Source organism: Atractosteus spatula, chromosome 2 (assembly GCF_055471065.1).
Source record: "Atractosteus spatula isolate fAtrSpa1 chromosome 2, fAtrSpa1.hap1, whole genome shotgun sequence".
NCBI classification, from domain to species: domain Eukaryota; kingdom Metazoa; phylum Chordata; class Actinopteri; order Semionotiformes; family Lepisosteidae; genus Atractosteus; species Atractosteus spatula.
The window spans coordinates 32266942-32293857 of NC_142707.1; the positions used below are offsets into that span (position 1 = coordinate 32266942).

General features: G+C 40.0%; 1 protein-coding gene across 1 annotated transcript in view; it reads left to right on the forward strand.

Annotated features, from left to right (window-relative positions):
- LOC148839567 (nesprin-1-like) overlaps positions 1–26916 on the forward strand; it is a 219048-nt gene that overhangs the window by 83675 nt on the left and 108457 nt on the right. Inside the window, exons 35-65 of the mRNA XM_088908442.1 lie at positions 142–265; positions 551–717; positions 1371–1524; positions 1669–2297; positions 2703–2882; positions 4157–4307; positions 4946–5104; positions 5729–5911; positions 6217–6318; positions 7367–7570; positions 7955–8162; positions 9156–9268; positions 9773–9978; positions 10784–10939; positions 11453–11744; positions 12179–12351; positions 13867–14176; positions 14704–14868; positions 15605–15961; positions 16671–16807; positions 17602–17779; positions 18477–18659; positions 19074–19217; positions 20002–20157; positions 21355–21519; positions 21850–22022; positions 22903–23056; positions 23715–23858; positions 24507–24671; positions 24864–25181; positions 25466–25621. Of these exons, the coding sequence (XP_088764568.1) occupies positions 142–265; positions 551–717; positions 1371–1524; positions 1669–2297; positions 2703–2882; positions 4157–4307; positions 4946–5104; positions 5729–5911; positions 6217–6318; positions 7367–7570; positions 7955–8162; positions 9156–9268; positions 9773–9978; positions 10784–10939; positions 11453–11744; positions 12179–12351; positions 13867–14176; positions 14704–14868; positions 15605–15961; positions 16671–16807; positions 17602–17779; positions 18477–18659; positions 19074–19217; positions 20002–20157; positions 21355–21519; positions 21850–22022; positions 22903–23056; positions 23715–23858; positions 24507–24671; positions 24864–25181; positions 25466–25621 (6106 nt within the window). The remainder of the gene's footprint in view (positions 1–141; positions 266–550; positions 718–1370; positions 1525–1668; positions 2298–2702; positions 2883–4156; positions 4308–4945; positions 5105–5728; positions 5912–6216; positions 6319–7366; positions 7571–7954; positions 8163–9155; positions 9269–9772; positions 9979–10783; positions 10940–11452; positions 11745–12178; positions 12352–13866; positions 14177–14703; positions 14869–15604; positions 15962–16670; positions 16808–17601; positions 17780–18476; positions 18660–19073; positions 19218–20001; positions 20158–21354; positions 21520–21849; positions 22023–22902; positions 23057–23714; positions 23859–24506; positions 24672–24863; positions 25182–25465; positions 25622–26916) is intronic.

The following is a 26916-nucleotide window of genomic DNA, read 5'->3' on the forward strand; positions in this document are numbered from 1 at the left end:
ATTCTAAGTGATATTTCTTATAATATATTTATCAGTGCGAGAAACAGCATTGGATCATAATAGACAGTATCACAATAATCAGAGAGCTAGCGCTGAACATAGCCTGGTCAAAGAATGCCCATTTTATGTACTTTATTTCAGGTATGAAAAAGAAAGATCTAGCTTTCAGTCCTGGTTAGAGCGATGTGAAGCAATTTCTAAAACTGATTCCCAGTATTTGTCAGCCGAAAAATCCAAACTTCAATCTGAACTACAAGCTTTGCAGGTAATTTTGAACTTTATTCTTCTTTCACGCATTTTAATTAATAATCTTAGACCTATTTAGTCACACAAGGTCTGTTCCTTTAATAAATGAATGTTAATTTAAAATAACAGCAGGCTACAGTACATTATCTGTGTCCAGAGTCCCCTTCAAAATGGGACTTTACAGACTTTAACCTTTTGTTAAATATAATCTGTTGCAGTGCATTCATGGGCATGTTGGAAATTCTTTAATATTTTTAATTTAACTGTATATGCTCACTAACATTAAATTTACTACAATTCTTAGGAGTTACAGTCCGAGGTTTCATCCCATGAATTAATCTACAAGAGCCTTTGGAGTCTGGCCTCGTCTCTACACCCCTCTGCAGCACAAAACCGAGTCAAAGAGATGTCTGAGGAACTGGACCAGCTTGAGAAGAGTTGGTGCTGTCAGAAGGAGGCCATACCACTCAGGTACGTGGACAAGAATGTGGATTCTAGTTTTACCACTAAAATGGAAACAGTGGCATATCTAGCATTTCCAGGAAAAAAATGCAAATTACAGAAGATGCCCCTCACAACGGCACCGTACTGTGTTTTAGAATTTATATCTTTGTAAAGAAAACTGTCTATTATTTTAAAAGACACAGCTGAAAGGCTTCTGTGATACCACACCTTGCACGATATGCAAATAGACCATTTTCCAAATCATATACAAATAATGATTTATTTTGAGTTTGGCTCTGATGTGACCGATAACCATTGTGAAATATTAGAAAAATGAGAACCTGGCAGTTAGAAGTATACGCAAGTAGGTTCAGAGCCGAGAAAATTATAATGCTGGCATATGCTACTGTATAATTACCAAGTATACTCTGCCATTGTGTCAGGTATCTGTTCCCTTCCAGGAAATGTTTTTAATATGCTCTATAAATTGCTGCATTATAACCTACAGACTATTTTCTCTCATAACATGTCCTTGTTTAAGATGCTGAATATACATTACCACATTTTGTGAAGGTAATAAAATTTCCTGTGCATGTCACTGTTACTTATTGTCAGGCAACTGTTTTGTATTTACTTCACTATTGAGCAGGATATGTGAAATAGAATTTTTGGTTTCACAGGATGCAGATTCTTCATTCACACATGACTCAAATTGAGCAGTATGATGAGGCCTTGCTCCAGTTCTCTAACTGGATTGAACAGCTCCTCAGTGGACTCAAGGAAACCTCGGATGTGAATGCAAAAGATTTGATGCCTGCGAAGACTGAAAATAAGGTATACTACCTTGTGCTTCACATATAAAATATCTACCTTCTTTAATCTTTTACTTAGCTGCTAAAATGCAAACAAATGTTATTTTATATACAGTATTTTATTGCTTTCTGTATTTTTCAAGAGTATTTTCCCTGTATCTCGCAGGAAAAGTCAGCTGCAATTCAGAAACAAGCCTTTGAGAAAGAGGACCTTCAACAACAACTAGATAACCTGTGTGCCTCCTGTGACCCAGGGGAGCACCAGCTACTTCAGGGCAGGAAGGAAGATTGCTTCCAGCTCTTTAGAGAAGCCCAGCAGATCCTGGAGCGGAGACAAGAGTGCCTGGAGAAGCTGGAGGCTTTTCTGGACACCCACAGAGTAGCTGCCAACATGCTACAGAGTCTGAAGCAGACGGTGGAGAATGCCAGCAACTGGGACAAAGGCAAGACGGATTCACTGCAGCAGGAGCTGAGGGACATCGTCCCCGATATCAACAAGCTGGAAAAGCTGGCCGTCAGTTTGGACGGTGGCCTCAGCAAGGCTCATTACCACCTGTGTGAGGGCTCATCGGAGCAGCGGACCTCCTGCAGAGCCCTGGCTGATGTCCTCATTGCCGAACTGGAGTCGGTGCAGAACCTCCTGGGCACGAAGCAGAGTGAGGCTGAAGCCTTGGAAACTCTCTGGAGTGCCTTCAGCGAACGCAAGGAGCAGCTGCTGAAGAGCATTGAGGACACTGAGGAAAAAGCTGACCATCAGGGGCTGAAAGAGCCCAGTCTCCTGGCTCTACAGCAAAGGTCTGAACCTCCAATCACCAGAAATAAACGAGCATAAAATGCAAGAAAAAAACCCATAATAATTTCAAAGTACTTTTCTGCAGTGCAAAAGTTTGTACTGCTTTCCTGCCATTTAGTCCCTTTTGAAAATCAAAACTACTTTTAAGCAAAAAAACACAACTTTTGTTTATCACACCTGTATTGTCTAAAGCTAAACTGGTATCCTGACGCTTAAAATTACTTTCTGCAGATTAAGCACAAATTGTAGTCTGAAATGAAAATCATCCTGTGACAATGTTTGTTTTTTAAGCAGTGGCAATGTATGCATATTTCATAGTTACAGATGAGCATATCAACCTAACTGATCTTGTACTTCTCTCTAGATGCAGTACAGTACGTTTACATTTTTCTTTTATTCTTTATCAGGTTGAGGTTTTTTAATGAATTGGAGGATGAGCTGAATTCCCACCATCATGAGGGCCAGTGGTTGAAAGATAAAGCGAAACAGCTGGCTCAGAAGGATTCTGGACTAGCTACTGAAGCACTCAAGGAAATTAGTCTGATAGAAGCAACATGGGAAGATACGAAGAGACTCATTAGTGACAAGTAAGTTTGCAACAGGACATGTCAGCTCACAATCCTACATCGTTGTTTTCATAGTGTTAAGATCAGAAATAATCTCTCCAGTTTTACTCAAAGGTATAGAACCAGACTTTGCTAGAAGAGACCTCACCCAAATCCAGTCCTGGAAGCAAAAATACATTCTCTGAATTGATAATAAAAGCTGCAGCTTCAAGTGGTGTTGGTAGACCAGTAGGTGGCGTTCTTCTTTCTGGCCCAGAATTTCCAAAACCAAAGACCACAATTTTCCATAGAGGGTGCCTTTTAGTATTTCATATGAGATGTTAAAATGAAGTTCTGACTACTTGGTCACTAGAAAGCCCATGACACTGCTGATGTGAGTATGGGTGTAAAATGCTATGTTTTTGGTTTAAATACCCACTCTGTTCTTGCTCTGGTTGGGCTCGCTACACTCACTACATTTCTCATTTAGATCAGCTAGAAGTCATATTTCACTTCACCTAATCTGCGGTATAATGTAGCTGCTGACTGGTTATGGATGAAGTGGATCCCCTCCTACAGTGTGTGTAAACTGCTTTGAGATCCTTTGGGACAAAAAGCACTAAATAGATGCATGTAAATTAGATTTTGTCAGTAGTTTATCTGAAGGTTAAGGAATTTGAGTTTCATTTAATTTAAGAAGCAGCTGAATCAGTCATCCTACAGTCAGACCTGGCCCTGAGTGATTACTTTTTGTTTGAACATGAACATGAAGGCTCACCTTCCAAGGTTTTCTTGATGATGAAAAGTGTCAGAAAGTAGATTGACGTCATAGCTACCCAAGCTGATAAGTAGGACTTATATACAAACCCTTGTGGATTTGTGGGAAGTACCCTTATCTATGAATTTAAGGACCCATTCTCGTACAACATGCGTTTCCTATGATTTCATTTTTAATTGCTTTTATATCATTTTATATTAGCACTGAGTGACTGACCTTAGTGTTGTCTGTAGTTCTGTATTCATCAGCATGGAAAGCTCTTTAGTTTTTATTCATGGACCAAAACAGAGTTAATTTACTACAATATGACAGTTTTTTTACGTGACTGCATTTATTGTCCAGTTCATTAAGACATTTTTAAAAAATACAGTACCATATAATGAGATATTTATATGTATAATGATATATTATATATTATATAAAAGGTATTTTATAAATAGACATCATTGAAGCAGTTGGTGCTTCAAAGACAAGGCAAGTGAAAAATGTACAACCATTTGAGTGTTTTGTGATTTATTTTTTATCACCTGCAATGCAGTCAGGAGCAGTGTAACGTGCTGGTGGATCTCATGAGGGAATACCAAAGCATGAAGTCCTCCATCAACAAGATAGTGGAGAGAGCTGAAAATGTGTCCGACATCAAATCTGCACTGAAGGACCAGGAGGACATCAGGAGAGTTCTGTCGAAGGTTAGCTGACACCTTCCTGTTCCTGTTACGAAGACCTTGAAAATGAGGGGAAATGCATTGCTTTTATACGGACTCACAACAAAACCTCTGTTACCAACTTAAGAATTTATTGTTTTTTACATTTCTGTACCTAAAAATAAGTTCTATAGGAAACTTTTAAACAGCATCAATCAGAAAAGGCAAGTTTAAATATATTGACGATTACAGTGAAAATCAGGTTAAAAGTCTGCATAAGTTTTTGTTGTTGAATTACAATAAACAGCCTTCGAAGATGGACTGGTATCCCAACTAGGGTTAAGTTGAGTAAATACTAGTGTCCACCTTTGAAGGTGTTTTCAAGTGTATGATCAAGTCTTTTCCACCTGACATCTTCACTTGTCACTGCCACATCTCGCATGTTATGCCCTGTTATTTTATTTTTTTTATTGATTTTCCCTTCCTCTCAGGTCATCTCTGCAAATGAAAATCTGTCTTCCAGATTTATTTACTTGCGTGGTTATGTAAGGGACTGTAGAATATTATAAAAGCAGTTTGCCATACAAAATGAAAAATCAAGAGCAAACTTTCTCTGCCGTCTTGTGAATTATCCTGCAAAACAGTTCCAGACAAATGGATATACCCATCTCTCATTTTACCAGCACGAAGCTGCAAAGGCGGAGATGACTGGAAGCCAGGAGGAGCTCGATGAATTCACCGTGAAAGGAAAACATCTCTTGAATGAGCTGAAGAAGATCCCAGACTGTGACTCTCTAGTTGTGAGGAAGGACATGGAAGCCATCGTGGATCAGTGGCTTGATGTGAGTGCATTATGACGAAACAAGCCTCACTCCCCCTGCCCAAGAAAAAGACGGCCTGTATCTTTATACCTGTCGTAATTTAAATCCTAAAGCTGAATACAGTATCTGACACTAACTAGGCATTGTAACACAAGTGTACCATTATCAAATAAGTATGAGCTTTTACTTTTTTAGAGTTTTAAACCAAGTCTAAAACAGCTGGAAACCAACAGATGGGATTGTAAAAATGTATTAACTCATATTATATGCAACTCACTTGCTTAAGACTAGTACATTTTTCGCTCACAGTACTGTATATACAGTATATAATTATATATTTACTGTAAATATACAAGATAATAACCTTCAACAGCAGCCAGCAATTGAACTGCTCAGGTGACTGATGATAAGTAACTGCTTTGCTCATGTGCCTTCCTGTGAAGTTGTCTTGAGTCTCTTCTGCCCGCTTTGTTAAAAAAAGGAAGAATAGGCCTGCAATTAAGTACAATTTGGTATTTTTTAACTTTTAGGTGAACTGAATAAGGGACAGTGCTCCCGTCATCACTACTTCTGTAGAAGATCATGTACCACACCACTTGACAGTAATCTCATCATAAATCTCATATACCATTTTGCTTTCCACAGGTGTCAGAGAGAATAGATGAAAACATCGAACGGCTCAGTTTGAGTGTGGCTCTGTGGGAGGAGGTGCTTGGGATTAATGAAGAGATTGAATCCTGGTCCAACAGCTCTGTCACTGAGCTCAGCGACCACATGAGCAACCTCAGCAGCAGCCAGAGACTGGAGGAGCGGCTCATGGAGTTTCAGGTCAGGACTGCCGGTTTCATCCCAGTCTGCTCACTGGCTTTCCCGTTATAGAAGAGCTGGCAATCCTGCTTCTTCCCGCTTGAAAAAACCTTGCCAAAATTGTATTGATAACGCTCATTATGACATTTGCTTTTAATGGTAGTTTTTTTTCTTTTTCCACTTACAGTACCAATGCCCACAGTAGTTGCTAATTGTGGTTAATAAAAATAATGAATCACAACTGTAACTGCCTAGTTGTTTCAAGCCCTTGCAAAGACACTGTACATTTCTGTACATTTCTGATCTTAATGAATGTGCTATTCCAGACTGAGGTTGAGAATAAGGAGCAGAAGCTGAAGACCTTGACTGTAAAAGTGTCTGAGCTGAAGCAACACATCAAGAGTGAAGAACCTCCCACAGAACTACAGGTAACTCCTGTCTGACATGTCTTTGACCTAATAAAACTGTTTGAGTCTTCTGTTTTAATATACTTTAATTTTGAAACATCTTAGAATGATGGAGACTAAAGAAACAAGTATCCAACCTTCTTCTACAGGTGGAATAAAGGTTAAAAATCAATTCTAATCTCCCACCCCCCAAATTATAAATAACATACCCTGTGAAATTGTGCTGCCACGTAATGTTTATGATTTGCAATTGGTTGGGAGTGTCAAAGCTTTGGTATGATGATAAATAGTAAATTTAAAATCATTTTTTGAAATATGAGAATGACTTTATTCCAGTTTTCCAATGAGCCATTCCTTTTGGTATTCCACAGTGAATGATCTTTCTATGGGATCACTTGTATTTTTTCAAAAATCAGTTTGGTGCTATATATTCCTGTTGGCATGCAAGACGTTATGGCACAGTTCTACATAGTTTTCATTGCAAAGAACTCTAAAGAGCTGGGAAAAAATCAGAACAAGAGTCTCCTCAAAGCCTAACTCTCAAAGCCTCTGAAGCTCACATCCATAAATTGCCTTTTATACAATAACTGCAACCAGCAAACCATTCTTTTTTTGTTAATTTATAAAGGATAGAATGTCATTTTAAGGAAAACAACAGAATTCACTAGAATGCTAGTTTCACAAATGGTCCAGCTGCTTAGAAATGACATGCATTTAAAACTTTAGTCCCACATTCTGGAGCTACCACAGGTGGGTTACTTTAAAAACATGAAGAAAAAAACAAATTCTAAATAATCTCCACATTACTGTTTTGTTTTATCGCTAATGTTGTTTTGGTTTCAGAATATTTTATTTTCTGTTTCTGTGGGAGACAAGCAAATTGTCATGTTTGCTAAATGCATCAAGGAGTGAGGAGCTGTGTTCAGTTTGAGATTTATCACACCTAGAATCTTAACCTTTGGAACTATACAGATGTGGATGTACAAGACTTAAACTTCCTTCCAGTTGGTTTTAGAACTTTAGTGAGAGAGATGTGATGCAGTGGGTACTACTGTGTCATCTCTTTCAGGTTCTTGAAGCTGACCTAAGGAAAAAGATTGGTCATGCCCAGGAGATATCTGAGCAAGCAAAGGGGACACTGAGAGACTTCAGCTCACAGAAGCAGAGGCTGGAGGAATTCATTTCGCAAATGTCAGACTGGCTGAGGAAAGTGGAACTGTCTCTGTCATCCACTCCACACAGCTCTGACCTCGAGGGCATTAGAAAAGTCAAGGTACAACATCTGACAATTGAATATAATAATCACGAAAGCAAACAAAATGTTTGTTTACGTTCTCATTACATTTTATGTAGAAGAGTCAATTGGATGCCAACAATAAAAGCTGTCAACCCACATCAGTTCTGATAGAAAAAAATGAAGGTACAGTATAATCCAATGAGTATCTATCATGGTGAAACAAATGGATTTTTCTTGACTTTCTTACTTTTTAGCTGTCAGAAACATTCAGTTGTATGATGTGGGAAAAATTCCATTTTCTTTTTCTCGTTTCTCATTCTTTCATTCTTTTCATCGTGACATGAGTAGGAATTGAGTTGTATCAATTAAATTAAAGTGATGGCCACTGTGGCACATTAAAGGATCTTACCTTTCCCACAGGATATCCAGAAAGAACTTCAGAACCAGCAAAGCAGTATCGACTCAACTCGGGAGAATCTCAACACTTTGTGCAGGAAGTATCCCTCCAGTGAACTGGAGAGGCTGGGATGTGCCCTAACTGAGCTCATCAAGAAATACGAGGCAGCAAACCAGCTCTCCACTAAGACCCTCTCCAGCCTGCAGGACAAACTCCAGCAGCACTTCAATGGTGAGAGTTCAGTATGCTGACAGGACTCTGAGGACCACTAATTAAAAATGAATCTTCAAATCTTCCATAATAATCAATGTCTTTTAATCGAAAAATAAGTTGAATTAAATGTACCGATACGAAATTAATATATATGAACATTACAAGTCCTACATTACATTACTCTATTCTATATAAAATCACATGGAGATTTGGTTTGCCTTTCAAATTTTGACGTTTCTGATACTCCGGTTATTTTGTGCTCTTTTTTAAGGGTAGTAATGCTTATTTTGAGTCTATTTCACCAAGAGCGTCACTCCTTACAGAATCCTTACCTCCTCTTTTCTGTAGTTATCAAAATCTGGTTGCTTCCCAGTCACAATTTTGCTGCTAGACTGGCTTCATGGCAATTAAGTACAGAATCAAATCCCCAGCCAATGCGTACAGTTCAGTATGCTTTATACACTGGGTTTTGTTTTGTTTTCATTTTCTTATAGCAGTTTTGCTAGAATGAAATCGTATTGCAGGTCTTAAGCACTGATTCTTGAGAATTGAGGCATCTGTAGCTCTCACTGAACCAATTGCCAGTTTTTACTAATTTATAAAATTCAAAGACAAAGAAAGTACAAAGTATAAAGTACACTCCCTATCCCTGTATTTCTATAAAGGAATGATTACCTCACTAGAAAAAACTGTGATTCCTCAATGTATTAAACTCTTAAGATAAGTGTTCAGGAATAAAACCGCAAGATTCAGAGGAGCTTCAGAAGTGAAACTTGGCGCTGCTGTATACAATTACATATTTTTTTATCCATTCTCTGCTGCTTGGCCTTATGCACAATTCTACACTTCAGCAGATGTTGCTGAGTGCTTATTTATTTGCGCTGTCAGGGTAAAGCACTGCAGCCTGTCTGCTAGCCAGCCACTGGTTATCCGTGGCTTTATACTGTAGGACAAGCTGTTGAGATCTGTGGCACTAAACATCCCTTCTGAATCTCTCTTGCTTCTGCCTAGATCTTGTTCGGGAGTTTCATGGTTGGCTTTCCAGTCTAAAGGCAGGTGTTAAAGACTGCTCTGACAGAGCTGGGGACAGGAATGTAATGGACAATAAGCTGCAGAAACTGAAGGTAAAACCTACAATATTATTATTACCTCGTTATGCATAAGAGCACACGCCTAGAAACCACAGCTGTAATAAAACACCATGTTAATCACATCCTTTGGAGGCCTAGTGAATAGAAAATTAGCACAGAGATTATTTTACTCTAGCAAAAATCCCCATTAGAACCCTTTGTAGAATAAAGTTAATGATTGACTTCATTTAATCATATGATTTATATTGCAGTGCATTGCCCATTCTTTCTGTACTTAACATGTACATGTACTTAAAAGTAAAAGATACATATTGTAGTTTAAAAAGCTGAGAGGATAAGATTGTGATACTGTATGTAAACTGGTGTTTTGATTGTTATAGTATTACTTGTGCTTGATCTCTTTCTGATTTTTGTATTTCCTCATTTAAAGTAGCCAGAGGTAGCAGTGATTCAGTCTGCGTCTTGTCACTTGGTGCCTTTCCAGTCCCAGGGCCCCTGTAAAGAAATGACTGCCGATGTCTTTCCTCTGTCCTGCAGGACACTCTGAGCCGTGTTGGTGAAGGAGAGACGAAGCTGACCCTGGTGTGCGAGGAAGGGGAGAAGCTCCTGCTGCATTTGCCCAAAGCCAGCGCAGGACACGTCCAGCAGCAGCTGTCCTCCAGCCAGCAGGACTGGGACAGTTTTGTGGAGCAGTGCAGGCAAAACCAGCAGGCGCTTGAGGAGAGCGCAGCTCAGCTCGCAGGGTGAGGCAGGCTATGCACACTCTCTCTGAACCACCAGTGCAAGGGGGAGGCTGATACAGCTTCAAGTGCACAGGCTTTCTTTCATGGTCCTTTGTTACAACACGTAAAACTTTTTTCATCCACCCAATTTTTAACCATGTCTTCTTCGTCAAATTCCATGACTTGGGGCAGCAGGAGCCTATCTTAATAATAATAATTGCTTACACTTATATAGCGCTTTTCTGGACACTCCACTCAAAGCGCTTTACAGGTAATGGGGACTCCCCTCCACCACCACCAATGTGCAGCATCCAGCATCTTAGCAAACAACGGGTGAGAGGCGGAAAACACTCTGGATGGGATGCCAGTCAGTTGCAGGGCACACACACTCTCACACCAGGACCAATTTTCCCAGTATCTAGTTTACCTACCAGTATGTTTTTGGGCTATACTGCCCCGTAAAACCTTATTTTGCAATTTATTGTTCATTTAACCTGACAAATCTATGGTTCCAACAGGATAGCTCAGTAATCCCAAGACCATAAAGCTCAAAGAACAGAATGTAGTGGCAAATTTTGCTCATTTTAGACATTTTTCATATATTTTACTGATTCTAAAGCACTTTTGAAATACATGTACAGTATGAAACTGATGTGCTTGTTAGAATCACTAGTGTGGAAATGTGATGTGGATTAAACCTTCATATCAGATTAGCATTATAAACCATTCATTTTCTGCTGTTTGGCTTTTTTGTAAAAAGATTACCAACAAAAGTTTGATTGTGTATTCAGATTTGAATTGAACTGGTGGGTCTTTCTTGGTTTAGATTCGAGAACCGGCTGAAGAAGCTGAGCTCGTGGCTGGAGAAGATGGAGGAGAGTCTCAGCTCCGAGATGCTGGGAGAGCTAAAGGAAAACATTCCTGAGAAGAAGGCCGAGCTGGAGAAGGTGGAAGAATTTAACAAAAAGCTACTCAAAGAGAGGTTTGTGTTCAGACAACATACAGGAAATCCCTTTTCCATCTTTTATCGTTCACTTTACTGAAATAAAACGGCATTTATTCAGGGAGTGGTTTGTCTTGGATTTATGTTGGAAGTACAGTATAAATAAGTTAAAACTTATTTATTTTCAAGGGCATCCTTGTAACATTTTAAGAGTAATAGAGGGGTACAGATGGGGCAGTTGAAGGTGTTCGATTATAATTACGTTAAGAGTGATTTCAGTAGTTTTGGGTGTACATTAATTATGAAGGGTTTTGTGAGTGTTCACAAACAGGATATTATTTTAACATCTAATCTTAAAGACAGAAACTTCTAATGCAGAGTGTCCTTTGTCACCATAGTGACATTTCAGAGGACAAAGATTCCCTGGTGTAGAAGTAAGAAGACTTATGAAAATAGATGCCTCAAATTTCACACCTCCTTTCTCTGAAGAGTTAGAATTCAAAAGTGCAGGAGAGAGAGATTATTTTACTCGCCTAATTGTCTTCTGCACAGAGACTCCTTTGAGAGGCTGTGCCAGGAGTCTCAGGGCCTGAGTGAGTCTGGCCATGGGGATGGAAAGGAGGTTCGCATCGCCACCCAGCTGCAGACGGACTACCAGAACCTGCTGAAAGGAGTAAAGGATCAGCTGCGCAGCTGCCAGGCAGTTTTGCAGGAACACCTGGCCTTTGAAGAGACCCTCCAGAACACCTGGACCTGGCTTAGAGGTGTACAGGACAGGCTGGCAGCTGTTAACACCTCCACTGGGAGTAAAGACACTCTGGAGAAGAGGCTCCTGCAAGTACAGGTAAGAAGAGACTAAATACAGGAAACCTGGACGCTATTAAATTAAGTGTTTTGTCAAATACAAATGTACATTGTTCTCCAAGTTCAGTATGGTATGAAAAATAACTAGCTGCTAGAAATAAATAATGCAAATCATATTACACACTACATGTTCATTTAAATTAAAGGACACGCATCAGTAACAGAACCACCTTCTGCTGCAAATTTAAGTAAAATTAAATAAATTGTGCGACAGGAAATTTAAAATCCTAGTGGAAAGTGTCTCTCATCATGTCCGTGTGGAAACATGCACCACTGACTGACACATCAGTTTTATCTCTTAAGCCATTTTGCTGAGGTAAAGCATTTTTTTCCCCTCAGTTCATTGAGCACAGGGTGTACTTTTGGAAACGGTTTGCTGTTGCCTCATAATGAAGGTATTGCTTTTCCTTGAAGGAAATCCTGCTGATGAAGGGTGAAGGCGAGGTGAAGTTGAACATGGCCATTGGGAAAGGGGAACAGACAATGAAGAGCAGCAATGAAGAAGGGCAGGAAGTGATCCGCTCTCACCTTCAGAGCCTGAAGGATGCATGGGCCAATGTCATCATGACCTCTATGAGCTGCCACAGGTAGTGCGTTCCTCCTGCCTTTTTAACCTCTTTAAAACCTTTTATATATGTGTGTTAACATTATATATTGAAAAAATAGTCTTTGGAAAGATCAGTCATAGTTATCTTATATTTTTTTTAATATTTCTTTTTTTATACCTCCCAGTTAAGAACGTTGTGCTATTAACTGCGCCCTTTATGGTTACAGCACTCATACAATCACAGGAGTAAGGAGAGCTGTGCATAATTTCCTTCACACAATGCACTGTCAGGAGCTTTTCACAGCCCAAGCCTCACAGTGTCAGTGCCAGGCTTGATTAAGAAATGGAGTGTTGATTTGTGTATTCTCACTGACAGTGCTGGCAGTTCACAGGCCCAGGGTTTGTCACTATAACTGATGTGGTGGATTTGTTCATTCCCTGGCTGTCTGAAGACCAACCAGTCCTGGCAGGCACTCAGCCAATGTGCCTGGGTTACCATCAACAATGTACAGTAGCCTCAAACACAGAAATTTCCACATTGCAGGGCTCAACCTGGTCTCTGTATAAACTGAACTTTGACTTCCAGTTTTTCTAATGTATAAGACAGTTATATTTTTCTGAATTATTCTAATTCTATTTTAAGCCATATAAATTCCAACTTTGTATGTACAATGCGAATGTCCCACTCTTCACAATAGAATTAAGGCCAAAAGATCCATCCTAGAATTAACTAGGGAACTGACATTGGGTATAAACCTTCATTTGCTTTTTGATCTGTACATTAACCAGTTGCATTACTTGCCAGAAGGTGGCGTTGTTGATAAGTGTAAGTCATTCAGATGGTATACAGAAAACACATTGCCTTTACTTCCAAATATAATTAATCAAATCATTATCATGCCTATCTTTTATTCTTTAATTTTTAATTGATGGAATATTCTATTAGCCATACAAACCTGAAATTAAACAACATATAAATTACTCAGATTTTAGCTATGTACCCTGGACAATTTTTTTAAGTTTGAATAAAAATGTCCGACAATTATATTCCTTATCTCATTTTCTGGATACAAAATGTATTCCAGGGCGATACTGAATGAAAGAAGTTGTCCTTGATGGTCAGCAGAATCATGGCTTGAGGTTTTAAGGGTTTTTTTTAAAACTGAGGCTAAATTGTGTTTCTTTGGTGAGAAATGTGTTGAAAACAGCCCCATCATTTTTTTTTCATTTTAGTGTTTGAAAAATGAAGTGTTAGAAACCGAGCGCGGCAGGTTAGCATGTTGAAGAATTTTACACGGAAGGTGTTAAACATCCTGTGACTGGAGGTAAACAGGGAGCACAGGTGCAGTGTTCTAATTGGGAGAGCTGTAGCTCTGAGGAATAGGGGCATTTTAATTCAGATCTCTCTGGCAGGCTGGAAGAACACCGGTTCACAGAACCGGTGATGAATAACTCTAGTCATGCCGGCGCTGGCGCGGCTCCTCGCCTGCTGCTGACTCCTCTTTGTGTGGCGCGGTGCGTGTGCGTGTGCCTGCGCCCGCGCCCCCTCCCTCAGCCGCCTGGAGTGGACCGTGGCTCAATGGAGCAGCTTCCTGGAGAGTGAGAGCCAGCTGCAGCAGTGGATGGAGTCTGTGGAGCAGGAGGTGGGGGTCCCCCTGCCGCCGCAGCCCGGGCTCAAGGAGAAAGCCGCCCAGCTGGACCGCTTTCGCGCCATCCTGGCCGATGTGGAGGAGCACTCCGCTGCCCTGAGCCGCCTTGCTGAGAAGGCTGCGGAGCTGTGCGAGAAAACCGGCGATGCCTCCTTCAGGGAGGAAGCACAGGCAGAGCTGAAGACACAGTTTGGGGACATCACGACAGTCGTTAGGGTAATCCCCAGTGTTGAATTCATACTTATTAAATCATTTTCTCAACAACTAAGCATGTTACCACTGCAGTGACATTTGTAACATTGTTTTAGCCTACAGTACTAGGTGTTTTTACTTCTGTCTCTGTAGAGTTGTGTATGATTTGAGCAGCCTTTTGCTGGTTTCTTTAACAGCTTGGTTTTTTTGGGTGCTAATGAAAAGCTCAGCCTTGGAAAACTGTAGTTTTTCTATATTGCTTCCTGAACCTTAAACAGTAATCCATCAGCGAACAGTAAAACGTCTATCAAAAGTACTAATCTTGTAAATGTTTTATTTCAACCTATGTTTTTTGTTTTATTCCCAGAAACAAAGTAATTATCATATCAAACAACCAAAGAAAGACATTTGTTGTATTTAATATTTATCATGATTCATTTATTTACTTGCATCTTTTCTATTTTTGTCACTCGGTGTTCTTCAAAAGGAATGTTTGTTTTTTCTAACGGTGCCCCATTGACCATGTTTTGCTTCACCCTTCTGCCAAACAGGGTAAAGTGAAAAACATGGAAGAAATTGTTGAAGAGCACGAGCTGTATATGGAAGCTGTGAGAGAATTCTCTGACTGGCTGCATTCAGCCAAGGAGGAGCTCCAGCGCTGGTCAGACATGTCCGGGGATTTTGCTTCATTACAGAAAAAACTAAACAGAGTTCGGGTAAGAAAAAAACAAAGTATCCCTTTTAGCTCATGTTATCAAGGAGCTTCTATACAGTGCTGGAGTTCCATTTCATTTTGCAATGGTGAGATCTGAGTGGCCTTCTGGTGATTTGCTCTCTTTTTGAAGTGTTTCCTGTCCATTCAACAGAATGAGAAGACATTCTTGATCGAATGTTTATACGATTCCAAGACCCTATGGCTCTTATTTCAGAAAAAGAACTTCTTGACACAGCTTTCGTAGACTGTACCTGTAGAGAATACTTGAGAAGTTAGAACAAACAGGACACTTTCCTCCAACATACACAACTAAATCTAATTTTGGACTAAATTCTCAATAAAGAAGTGAATTCATATTGAATATGAAGAATTTTCAATATAATATTATTCAGTCTACATAGTAATTATACTAATTGCGGTGTTCTTTTTATCATCCAATATTTTGCGGTATGTACTGTATTATATGGAATATATGCAGAGAGGTATAACATTATTGATAAAGATGTGCTGTTTGCCTTTGTGGTGTACTTTTTGACAGACTTTGAAAAAAGTTACTGTTCCCAGTAAGCCTTCTCGTCTTTCCATTTCCACGTATTTGGCTTGCACGGTCCCAGATCGCAGCCCAGGGCCTTTTCCCATCACAGAGAGGAGAAGAAGAAAAAAAAATCCCCTCTCCCTGAACCCGGTTTGTTTAAGGCTGCGATGGCGCTAGTTACCGTAGCAACTTTCCATTGCAGGAACTGATTGATTCCAGGCCGAGTGGCAGAGGGAGGCTGAGCCGAGCGCAGCAGCGGGCGGCAGCGGTGAGGGAGCACACAGCTGGCAGCGGCTGCGAGCTGATAGACGGGGAGGAGGGGGCCCTGCTTTGTGCCTGGGAGCAGTGGGAGGGGAGCGCGCTGCAGACCCGGGAAAACCTGGAGAACGCCCTGAGTCAGATGGCCAGCTCCGAGCAGGAGTTTGCCGCCCAGGCTGCCCAGCTGGAGCAGGACTTGCAGGAGTTTGGGAATCATCTCAAGGACTGGAACCAAAAACTGAGCCAACTGGAGGGGAAAAACAGCAGTGAGGACGCGGTACAGGGGTGGCAGATTGCTAAGGTAGGCGCAGCCCCTGGCACCAACTTTCAGTCGTTTTATTTACAGCATTTAAGCTGAAGAAGGTAGGGACCACCACAGACAAACTCCGCTGCAACCACGCCAAAACCACTTTCATTCTTCCCTAATTGTAAGCTGCCAACAACCGGTTGTTTACTTGAACGTGCCTACGTCATTACCTTGTACTTTCAATTAAAAACAAAGCACACGCAGGACACTTTCATGGACGACCTTGTAATTGTGCAGCAGTCCTAAACATTAAAAAAGGGCTTTATGATTTCACCCCTCTCTTCGCATATTCATCTCATTTCCATCTGTATATCCGGGGCTGTTTATACGCAGGGTAGTTTATGCAGCGTAATCTCCTGTGCAGCTGACTCGGGGAACAGCTGTATGCATGGTGACAGAGAGCAGTGGAGAGAATCAGAAGGGAAGGGGAAAGGCCTTTATAAGGCAATCATTCTCCTTCAGTCTAAATTTGAGAGCCAGTTTTTTTCTTGGCAGTCATTTATGAAATTCAAAAATATTTCTGTGCTCAAATAGGTTTTTATTCCGCTGTTAAGGAGAAGCAGTTGCTGTCAGTGTCATTAAAAAGGGCTGTATTAAGCACATGTTCAGCATAACAGTTAATGATGTAGCGTTTCAACCCTTTTCATGTCCTCCCATTTCATTTAAACACTGATTCTCTGTGTGTGGTCGTTTATTTTAATAGGAAACACTGGACAGTCTGATGAAAGCAGAGCCCATGTCAGACAGCCTGAAGACTCAGTTAAATGATCTCTGTCGATTCTCTAGAGACCTCAGCTCACAGTCAGAGAAAGTGTCTGCGTTGATTAAAGTGTACAACAGGTAAGAGAATTTTCTCATCTGGAAGGCAGTAGGTCCCGATGAAAAATTTTGACTGCAACTATACTCTTATAATCCAGATAATCCAGTATGCAAATTTTATGACTTGTATGTTTTATTTACAGAACACAGTTTTGAAATATACAGCACATAACATAAAAGTAAACATGCAATGCACAAAGGAAAGTTAGGTTGATATGATGGATTAAGCGTACTTCATTCCATTGTCAAATTGCTGAATTACTGAGAATTATTGAACTTGGTGCTCTCTTACTGTTAAAATTATGCAGAATATTGTTTAATTTTAAATTTATGCCGTTAACACAAGCAGACAACTTTTGGTGTAAAAACAGCAAACTGTATTGAAACAAATTGATTCAGATCATTATTATTATTAACCCCAACATCCATATACAGCATACATATACCTTATAAACATGCATGTGTTACAGTTAGAATAAAATTTAGATTTCACTGTTTACATGGATATTATGGACTTTCTGAAATTCCTGCTTTCACATTCTTTCACATCACAATCTGACCGTGATAACTGCTATCTTTTAGTTCTTTCACAGCATACAGCATACAGTATACAACACATCATTTTTTATTATGTGTCTTCAGAACACTTAATATTTCTTGACGTTTCTGTTCTTAATGGCACATGCGTTATCTCTAAAAGGTATGAACCTGATTTGAAAATTATATACACATTTCATTCAGTAACTACTTTATATAAGAATGAGTTTTTTTTTGTGGTCCATCATCGACTGTATCATGCTCTTCCTCTCTTTCAGTCTCAGCCTCCAGGCCTCTAAGGAATGTCAGAACAAGGAGAAGCTGCTGGACCAGAGATTCCGCACTGCTTTTCGAGACTTCCAGCAGTGGCTGGTCAATGCCAAAATCAACACTGCGAAGTGCTTTGATGTCCCGCAGAATATTAACGAGGCATCCACAGGCTTGCTGAAGATACAGGTAAGCAAGATACAATGGAAGAGCGACATGTATTGCCATTACTTTTACAAGATTATTCTGTGACAGTGACTAGAAATACCTCTGCAGTGATACAAGCAGTGAGTGTGCAAGAGAAATTCTTTCTGCGTTGTGTAGGTCTTTATACATTTTTGAGTGTTATTGCAATGTAATTAAAGTAGTAAGTCTCATATGCCACATGGCTATAACTTCAAATTGATGCATGCACATTTTACTCTTTAAAATAAATCTTTGTGTAGTATCTCTCTGGAACTGGTCATTCTGATAAAAGTCAGTCTTGTGTAAAAATTGTATTTATAGCAAAACATGAACCAGTAAGCGAATCTTTTGTTCCCAGGTCCTCATGTTTAATATAATGAGTTCAATATTTGAATTCTTTTTCTTTTGTTAAGTTTTTTCTTTCTTCCAGTCTGTAAGAGAATTTCTTATCATCCGTACAGTTCAGTAAGGTTTGTAAGGAGGATGCAGTGTGTCTCTGTTATCGATTTTTGCATGTTCTCTTGTAACTTATGAAGATAAACAGCCTCTGTAATTTACCCTGTTAACAGGAATTCAAATCTTGATAGGTAACTTTATACAGAATATAATTTTTGTGTGCTGTGCACTATTAATTCCTCAGTAGCCAAAGTAAAAAGCATATTAACAATAGCTGTATGATAATGTGCTCTGTCACCACCAGGAATTCTTGAATGACAGAGAGCATGGGCAATCCAAGCTAAATGCTGTTATAATCAATGGAGAGCTACTGAGCAGGATTGTAACCAAAGATAAAGTAGACACCATCCAATCCAAAGTGACCAGTGCCAGGGACGACTGGAAGAACCTGATGTCAAATCTGCACCAGAGAGAGACTGCATTGCAGGTCTGCAACTAGGTGTTTCCTAAACATGATTTCTTTCAAAACTCTTCATCCAACTGAACTGCATTGCAGGACACACTTCATATCAATGCAGAAATAATTCTGCATAATAGAATAATAGAAATAATTGCTTGAAGTGCCATGAAAAAGCCAGATAATTAAATTTTTGAAAGGTGTATTAGTATCATCAAGTAATATGTACAGTTACACACATCTATTAAATCTTCCAAAACGACTGAGTCTTATTTTCAAAAACGGTCCTACTGAGAATGAAAATGTAAACGATCTAAAAAATAGCAACAGAGACACTTTCTGTTTCATATACTGATGTGGAATAAGAATAAAGCCTGTTTTTGTGAATTACTGAGAAAGGGTGGGAAGCTGTGAGTGTCCACCCAGCTGTGTTGTTCATTCCAGAGTCTTCAGTCGCAGATGAAAGACTTTGAGGCCAGTGCAGAGCCTCTCCAGCAGTGGCTGAATGGCACCGAGACTGCAGTGCAGGAGAGCAGCACCCGTCTACATGACCTGCCCACCAAGAAGCAGGAGCTCCACAAGCTGCAGGTACTGTGCTGCCCCTTTCCCCCGAAGCTCACTGTGGGTACTTGGCTTACCGCATCAATCTAACACTGCAGCCATTAGCTCCAAGAACCGCAAGCTTTATCAACAGCTTTGTTTGCCAGTTGACAGCAGTCTTCTGCAGCAAAATATTAATGAAAGAATTTACTGTAGCCACTATTGTTCTCACATCACACATCCACAGATAAATAGCAGAGGGGTAAGGCAGAAGGAAATCCTATAAAGTGAGCTATTCAGTTTAGTGTGTAGGCATTTTTTTAAGCAGTCTCAGAAATACAGTAGCAGCCTTTTCTGATAAGGTCCAAACAGCAGAAATAAAATGGACTCTGTAAAATTATTTTATGTAAATATAAAATATAAGGACGCCTTAGGGTTAGGAAAAACTCATTTCCAAGCAGTCTGGGCATAGATACCAGTAGGTTATGAAATGTGAGAGCAGGATTATTAAACCACCTTCATAACAGTCTCATTAAATTAAATAACTCTTCACACACCTGTACTAGACCACGAGATGGCTGGTGCTTTTGTTCTTTTATACTGAAAACAGGGACATTATCAAAGCCTTTCTGCCATGTTTCTGCTCCCTCACCTGCAGCACCTTGCTTGAACGCTTTGCTTTGTGTTAACAGTATTAACAGTTTTCCTTCTGAGGCATGGTGCTGTCGGCATTTAAACTCTGGAGACACCAGCACCTGTCAGATTAATGAATGTTAATTGGCTTGTTGCAGTGTGTGGCATGCTTCTGTGATAACCTGCTTGTGCTTTACAGTCCGTCCTTGAGGAAATAGCCTCTCAGGAATTTCAGCTGAACAGGCTGAAAGAAAAGGCACAGCTGCTCTGGGAAGGACAAGCCACCGGCAAAAGCTTTATGCATCGAGTCTCTCAGTTGTCAGCACAGTATCTAGCTTTAAGCAACTTGACCAAGGTAATCCTTGCCTGCCTTACTATACATTTGGTCTTTACCTTGAGGTTATGGTGATTGTGAAGGCGTGCATATGTAAAAATGTGGTCTGTAAGATGACATCCTTGCAGTTTTTTTTTTGGCCTCCCCAGTGACCATCAGATTCTTACATTGAATTTAACTGTACTGTACAGCATATAGCTGCCCAAGATGTCTAATTCTGACCTTCTCTTGATCAAGCTCACATGACACTAGAACGACACAAGTATGGCTGCAGGTTTCATTAGTTTAGTTTAATAATTTAATTTGGAATGTAGTCCATTGAACTCCACAAATTCACCACAGGGGGAAACTCTGCATGGCTTGGGGTAAAAGAGGTTTAATTAAATAAGAAGATCTTATTTTTTCATCTCATGGCTGTAAATTGTTTTAAAGCAGAAGTGCTTAGATTTACCAACTTCACTGACCATCTATCTCAGTGTCTTAGTGATATTCACTCCTCATTTTGGAAGGCTACAGTCCTCTAGGATTTATTGGTAATTTGTAACCCTTAATGAGTAAAGACTTTGAAATTGTGGTAATAAAAACTAATGAAATTATCCATTGGCTCAAATAGTAAAAAATAGAAATAGAAAAATAAGATGGAATGAAAACCAGGAAGCATGGTGGACTTTCAGGGCCGGGAATGATTATTAGTGATCTATTTAAAAACATACCCTAACTACTATATAGCGCCAAGACATAAGAACATACAGGCTTTAATTATATCATTCCTGTACATTTTAAAAGCTTAAAAGCCATTTTGAAAGCTAGTTTTTCTAATTAAGTATAACAGATATTTAACATAACATTTTGGCTATTATTTATAACCTTATTAGCATGTAAGCATTTTAATGGAACTGCTAAAAGATGACAGGAAATAAATGAAAAGGTGAGTGGTTCCATGTCAAGAGCAGAGCTTTGCTTTTAGAGTTGGCTTTGAGAGTCCAGTACATTTAAATGAATGCGTTTTTACTGTAGTCCTAATAATGTTACTAACTCTTCAAGTGTAATTACCTTCATATTATATTAAGTGCATACTAGCAAAAGGATAGCTCTCGTTATTTAATGGCTAGATATTATACTTTTTAATGATGCCAGTTTCTGTTTCAACCAAATGAGGACTGCACATTGAGCTCAGCAATACTGTGGGCTAAAAAATGCTGTCCTGTTATTTTGTAGGAGAAGGTCTCCCGAATTGACAGGATTGTCACCGAGCACCAGCTCTTTTCTCAGGGGCTGAAAGAGCTGCAGAACTGGGTGGCAGATGTCAATGAAATGCTGCAAATGTACTGCACCCCTACTGCAGACAAAAACGTTTTGGACAGCAGGATGGTCAAACTGGAGGTAGGGAGGGGTCTACAAAAAGGCACTCTTTAGACCTAAGAGTGTAACTGCATACCTAGAGGGACGTAGATTCCGTAGGTAGCTGCAATGTGCAAATTCAAGTGGAAGGATTGCTTTCATGTCTCCATAAACTTCAAATATTTTGGTTTGTAAAAAAATCTGCCCTTCTTGTTCTAGTAAAGTAGTGTTTTGTTTCTCAATTTGTTTTCAGGGCATTACAAATTACCATCCAGAGGTCAGACTTGCAGTATGCAAATGAGCGATGCGTATGCTTAATTACCAAAAAACGCCGTTAATCTGCTGAACATTTGGGGTGTTTGATGTTGGCAGGCACTGCTGGCTGCTCGCCAGGAGAAGGAGATCCAGCTGAAGATGCTGATCACCAGAGGGGAGTCAGTGCAGAGGAACACCTCTCCAGAAGGGGTTCCAGTCGTCCGGAAGCAGATCCAGGATCTGAAGGACTCCTGGGACTCCCTTCTCTCAGCTTCCATTCAGTGCAAGAGGTGGTCATTTGCTACCTCTTCCTATTCCTTTGCTCCCTGTTCATTTTTTTTATTTCATTCTCATTTGTTAAGAGGTGATATGGCAGAACAACCAAATGGGGGGGGGGGGGGGGGGAAACAAGTTTGTTTTGTTAGTCCTAAATTGCCACAAGATTATAGACTGAAGCTTGTGTATGTTTTATTGTGGAACTTCCTCTGTGAAGTGGTAAAAAAAAATCAGTATAGGTACTGTACAAATGGGACAAGTTGAACATGATTCAAAAGACAACAACAGTACACACAATATACCCGCTCAATGTGACCACCATTTGTACCCAACACAGTGGTCATGTTCAAAAGAATGTGGGGCACAGCTGCTTAATCTTGTTCATTGTGTTGTCCACTGTTGTCTGAAGGGATAATGGAGCTTCCTGAATGGGCACCAAATTTTTATACAGTTTTCACAATGAGGTTGTATGGATAGAGCTGCTACCTTGTAAAATCCCAAACATTGTGGTACTGTATATAGTACAAATTGTCCTGCAATATACAGATATTAAAAGATACACTAAGTGTACTGTAGTTTCTAATAGATTTCAGGCCTTAAAACCTTTATCAGATGTTGCAAAAGCATACAGTATGTATAATGGTGAAGAGTCTTTAAATTGGCTTTTATTTAGATATTTGACATGTCACTTTGAATAAAGGATATTTGCACTGTATATTTAATAATCACCACAAAGCCATACAGTAAGCATGTAGATTAGCAGTTTGTCCTGAACGATAGTAATGACGTGTTTTTCAGAGCTTCGTGATGGTGCAAAGGTGTAGAACATTTAATAAGAAAATCTTACAGTGCACAGATACGTTTCAGAGGTAACGAGCCTGTGTGTGACTTCAGCCAGCTGGAAGGAGCCCTGTCCCAGTGGACGAGTTACCAGGACGACGTGCGGCAGTTTGTCAGTTGGATGGAGCGTGTGGAGGAGGGCCTGGGCAGCTCTGACAAGCAATACTCTGAGATGAGGGACAAGACGGCCAATCTGGGCAAGGCCAAGGTGCCTGCTGTTTCCCTTCTGTTTTTCTTCCAGGGAGTTGTTTATAATTTCGCAGTCCAATCTGCTGCTCTCCATTTTTAAACCAACCGTCTGACTTATGACCTCCTGCTTACAACTAGTCATGTCATTTCTATCACTGTCACACAATTAGGCAATTTATTAAAAACAACTTATGTTATTTTGATTATGTAAATTGCACAGGTTATTTCAAATTAATTTCTATTTACTTGTGCAGCTCACAGTTTCAAAATGAAGTCTTCTAGCATCATTGGGCACCACTAACACTATGCTAATTAGGAAACAAGGTTATTTTTCTTCACAACCACTTGTGTACAGTAGTGCACAATAATCACAACTGTGATTTTTAAAAATACTTCTGGTTTATAGTGTTCACAAATTCCATACCGATAAGGCTATGAATAAATTTTATTAACATTAAACAAAGACCTGGTTAAGTGGTAAAGGGACTTAGCACTTTAGCACTATAAACTTAACAGAAAATGCGGAACACAAGTTATTTTGAAACATGCTTGGTGAAAAAAAATTAATGAAAATGCAAAACTGCGATTGGCTTTATGCCCCTTAATCTTCATAGGACACATTTGCCATTTCTAGTTCAAGGGTCAAGCCAAAAATGTTTTTTTTTCCCTCACTTCAGCTCGTGCATGAAGAAGTGCTGAGTCACAGCAGCCTCCTGGAGACCATTGCCATGAAGGGCTCCAGCATGGCTGAGCATTATGTAACCCAGCTTGAGATTCAGGACCTGCAGGAACGCTACAGCACTGTTAAGGACAAGGCCAAGGTACTGTAGTTACACCAGTGGAGTACTATCAAGTCTCTAGGTGTAGCTGGCATTCCTTAAAGTTTAAGAAGGTTGCTAAAGATAAAGAAAACTACAGGGAATTATGTGTTTCAGGGGTGGTCTTATTTCCTTTCTCTTTATGCCAGTGCTTGTTTAGAACCCTTTATGACCGTTATACCTTGACAAAATTTGAAATCTCACACAGCGGTTTAAAATATTGCCTAATAATGTCTCATTCCATAAGACTTTCAACTCTTTACAGTAATGAAGAAGGGGAAAAAAAAATGGAAGCGCTCTGTTAAAAGGGTCACTATATCATTGTCTGCCATTGCTCTTCATCACATCTTCCTTGTGGCAATAGGCTTTTATTACATTTCCACTTTATCTGGGCACAGATGACAGATGGCTGCTACTGTATGTCCTTTTAAAGTCACTCAAATGCTCTACCATCTGATATTACCATTTAGCACACAAGGAAACACTTAGAATAACAGGCCAAAGATGCACTTCAGTGTTTCTATAAAAAGTACTATTTGTGGAGAAATGTTTAGGATTTCATCAAGCTTCACGTTTTTATACCCCTTTGGAAACCGTATGCTCCTGTAGTATTGTTGCTGTGTTTTACCATGTGTTGCTGGTGTGCTGCAGGCAGCTGTGGCCAAGGCTGAGGAGCTGGTGCTGGCGCACCAGGAGTACCAGCGTGGCCTGCACATGTTTGAGGACTGGCTGGAGCAGGAGCAGGAGCGCCTGGGCCGCTACTCCCAGCTGGAGGGCGATGTGGACACTCTGGAGAACACCCTACGGGAGCTGCAGGTCAGGAGAAGGACTGCAAGCGATTGAACCTTCTAGAGACTAGTGCTGTCCAGAATTTCTGTGGGGTTCTCTCAGTAGTATTTTCGTAATGAATATTGTATTTTCTTGGATAGGCCAGTAGATCTTTTTTTTTTCTGGTGGTCATGGGCTATGTGTAGTTATGGCCCTAAGCCCCATTGGTCTGTATTGTAGAAGCTGCAAGTGCGCTGCACTGAGGGCCAGGTCCTGCTGAACTCGGTGCTGAGCAGTCGGGAGCAGGTGATCCCCTGGGGAGTCCCGCAGATCGAAGACCGCGCCCTGGAGACAGCGCAGCAGGAGTGGCAGGCGTATCAGACCCAGCTTGGGGATAGCAGGTCCCAACTCAACAGCACACTTGCCAAGCTGAGGCAAATGGAGCAGAAGTTCCAGCACCTGGACGAGTGGCTGAAGGGCATGGAGAACAAGGGCAATATGCGTAGCGATAGGCATTCGGACAAGGCCACCAAAGAAGCACAGCTGCAGCTGCTGAAGGTACGGATTTTCAGGAAGGGGCCGTATTTAGTATGCCTGCTTTTGCATCTGCTCATCGCCATAGTACTGTAGGCCTTTTTTCCACATTTAGAAGACACCGGCTTACATTTCTAGTTTTATGGTTTTTTACTTGTATTTGAAAGCAAATGAATTCAGATTTCACCAGTAACATTCATACATGCCTAAATATCTCATAAAGATCCCGCTGGCTGTTGGATGGTTATCCAGGTGGTTAGTGTTTGTGAAGTAGGGAGGTCTCACTGACCTGTGCATTTCCTGTGCAGAACTGGCATGAGGAGACACTGCTGTACAAAGACGAGGTGGAAGGGCTCAGCGCTCTGGCCCAGCAGGTTCTGGAGGAGACCCACATCAGCAGCAGAGTGAGCTCTCGAGCCACACAGCTCACTGCCCGCTACCAGGCAGTGCTGCTCCACCTGCAGGTCAGTGTATTCATATACAGTATCGGAGTGTCATTATACTGTGCTAAACAGATGCTTCGACCAATGCAGTTTGCAGATGATATGTTGTCATGATTGGTTTTGCAATGATTTCTGTAGAAACAAAAGACTTACACAATTTGTAGATTGTGACACACTCTTCTTCCAAAGCAAATGTACTAGAATGCCCCGGTACAGTGTAAAAAGGTTTATTCGTTGTGTGCAATGTCTATAGTTCTATAAAGGGGGATAATTATAAAAGAATGGACAAATCTGAACTAGGAAAGTACAGATCATTTTGTCAGTTAGTTTTGTTGTGTTAGTTCTGTAAAGTTTGTTTTGTAAACGTTCTGTAAACCATAGGTAAGCTAGAAAAATCCATTGCAGTTAACATGAATTTAGTGTTTAAATTATTGCAACAAGGATACCTGATAAATCTTATGAATACAAGCTTTATAAATCCTGTTGAATATACACACATGGATTGAAAACTAATTAATTGGAAAAGACAAGCCAATATAAGGATCATAGACTCAAGAGACAGGCCTGTTGAGAGTAGTGGTGTGTAATATGGGACTGTTGCTCTTTTAGATCTACAGTGCCCTCCAAAAGTTTTGGAACAGTAAGATCTAAACAGGTCTTTTTTGCTTTATAGTCAAGCTGTTGGTATTCGTAATGATGAAATTAATATGGATGATTACTTCAAAATAATATACGTTTGGTTTAGGTTGAATCCATGCATACTGTACATGGGGAAAATATTAGAAAGAGGGGTCAATTAAACTGATTTGGCTTAAAATATTAAATTTAAATTAGTGTTTATAATTATCAGTTGGTTTTTTTCCCCATGAGAAATTGTTATTGAATTAAAGATTAGATTTCACAGTTCTTTTTGAATGAATTGTATTATATCAATGATTAGAATCTGTTATAGTTATGAAACTAGATACTGTACATTCACAAATGAATGGGATGAGTGACAGAACCAGAACAAACATCAAAGGACTTAAACATATATTGACAAAATTGTAGATTAAGCTACAATTGTAGATTGGCAAATTAAATTTTAAAAGAAACAAGTACAATAGGTTAACAAGTAGGTGCCTTCCATGCTGAAAAGCAGAAACAATAAAAATCCCAATGTTTCAGCAGTGGAGCCTTGAACCCCTGGAGAGGGTTCCATGAACAAGATGTTTTTTTTTCTTATTTCTACTTTTCAGCATGGAATATACCTCTACTTTGCAGCACTCACTGTGATGTAACTCACCAGTCAATCCTAAAAAGAAACGTAATGTAGC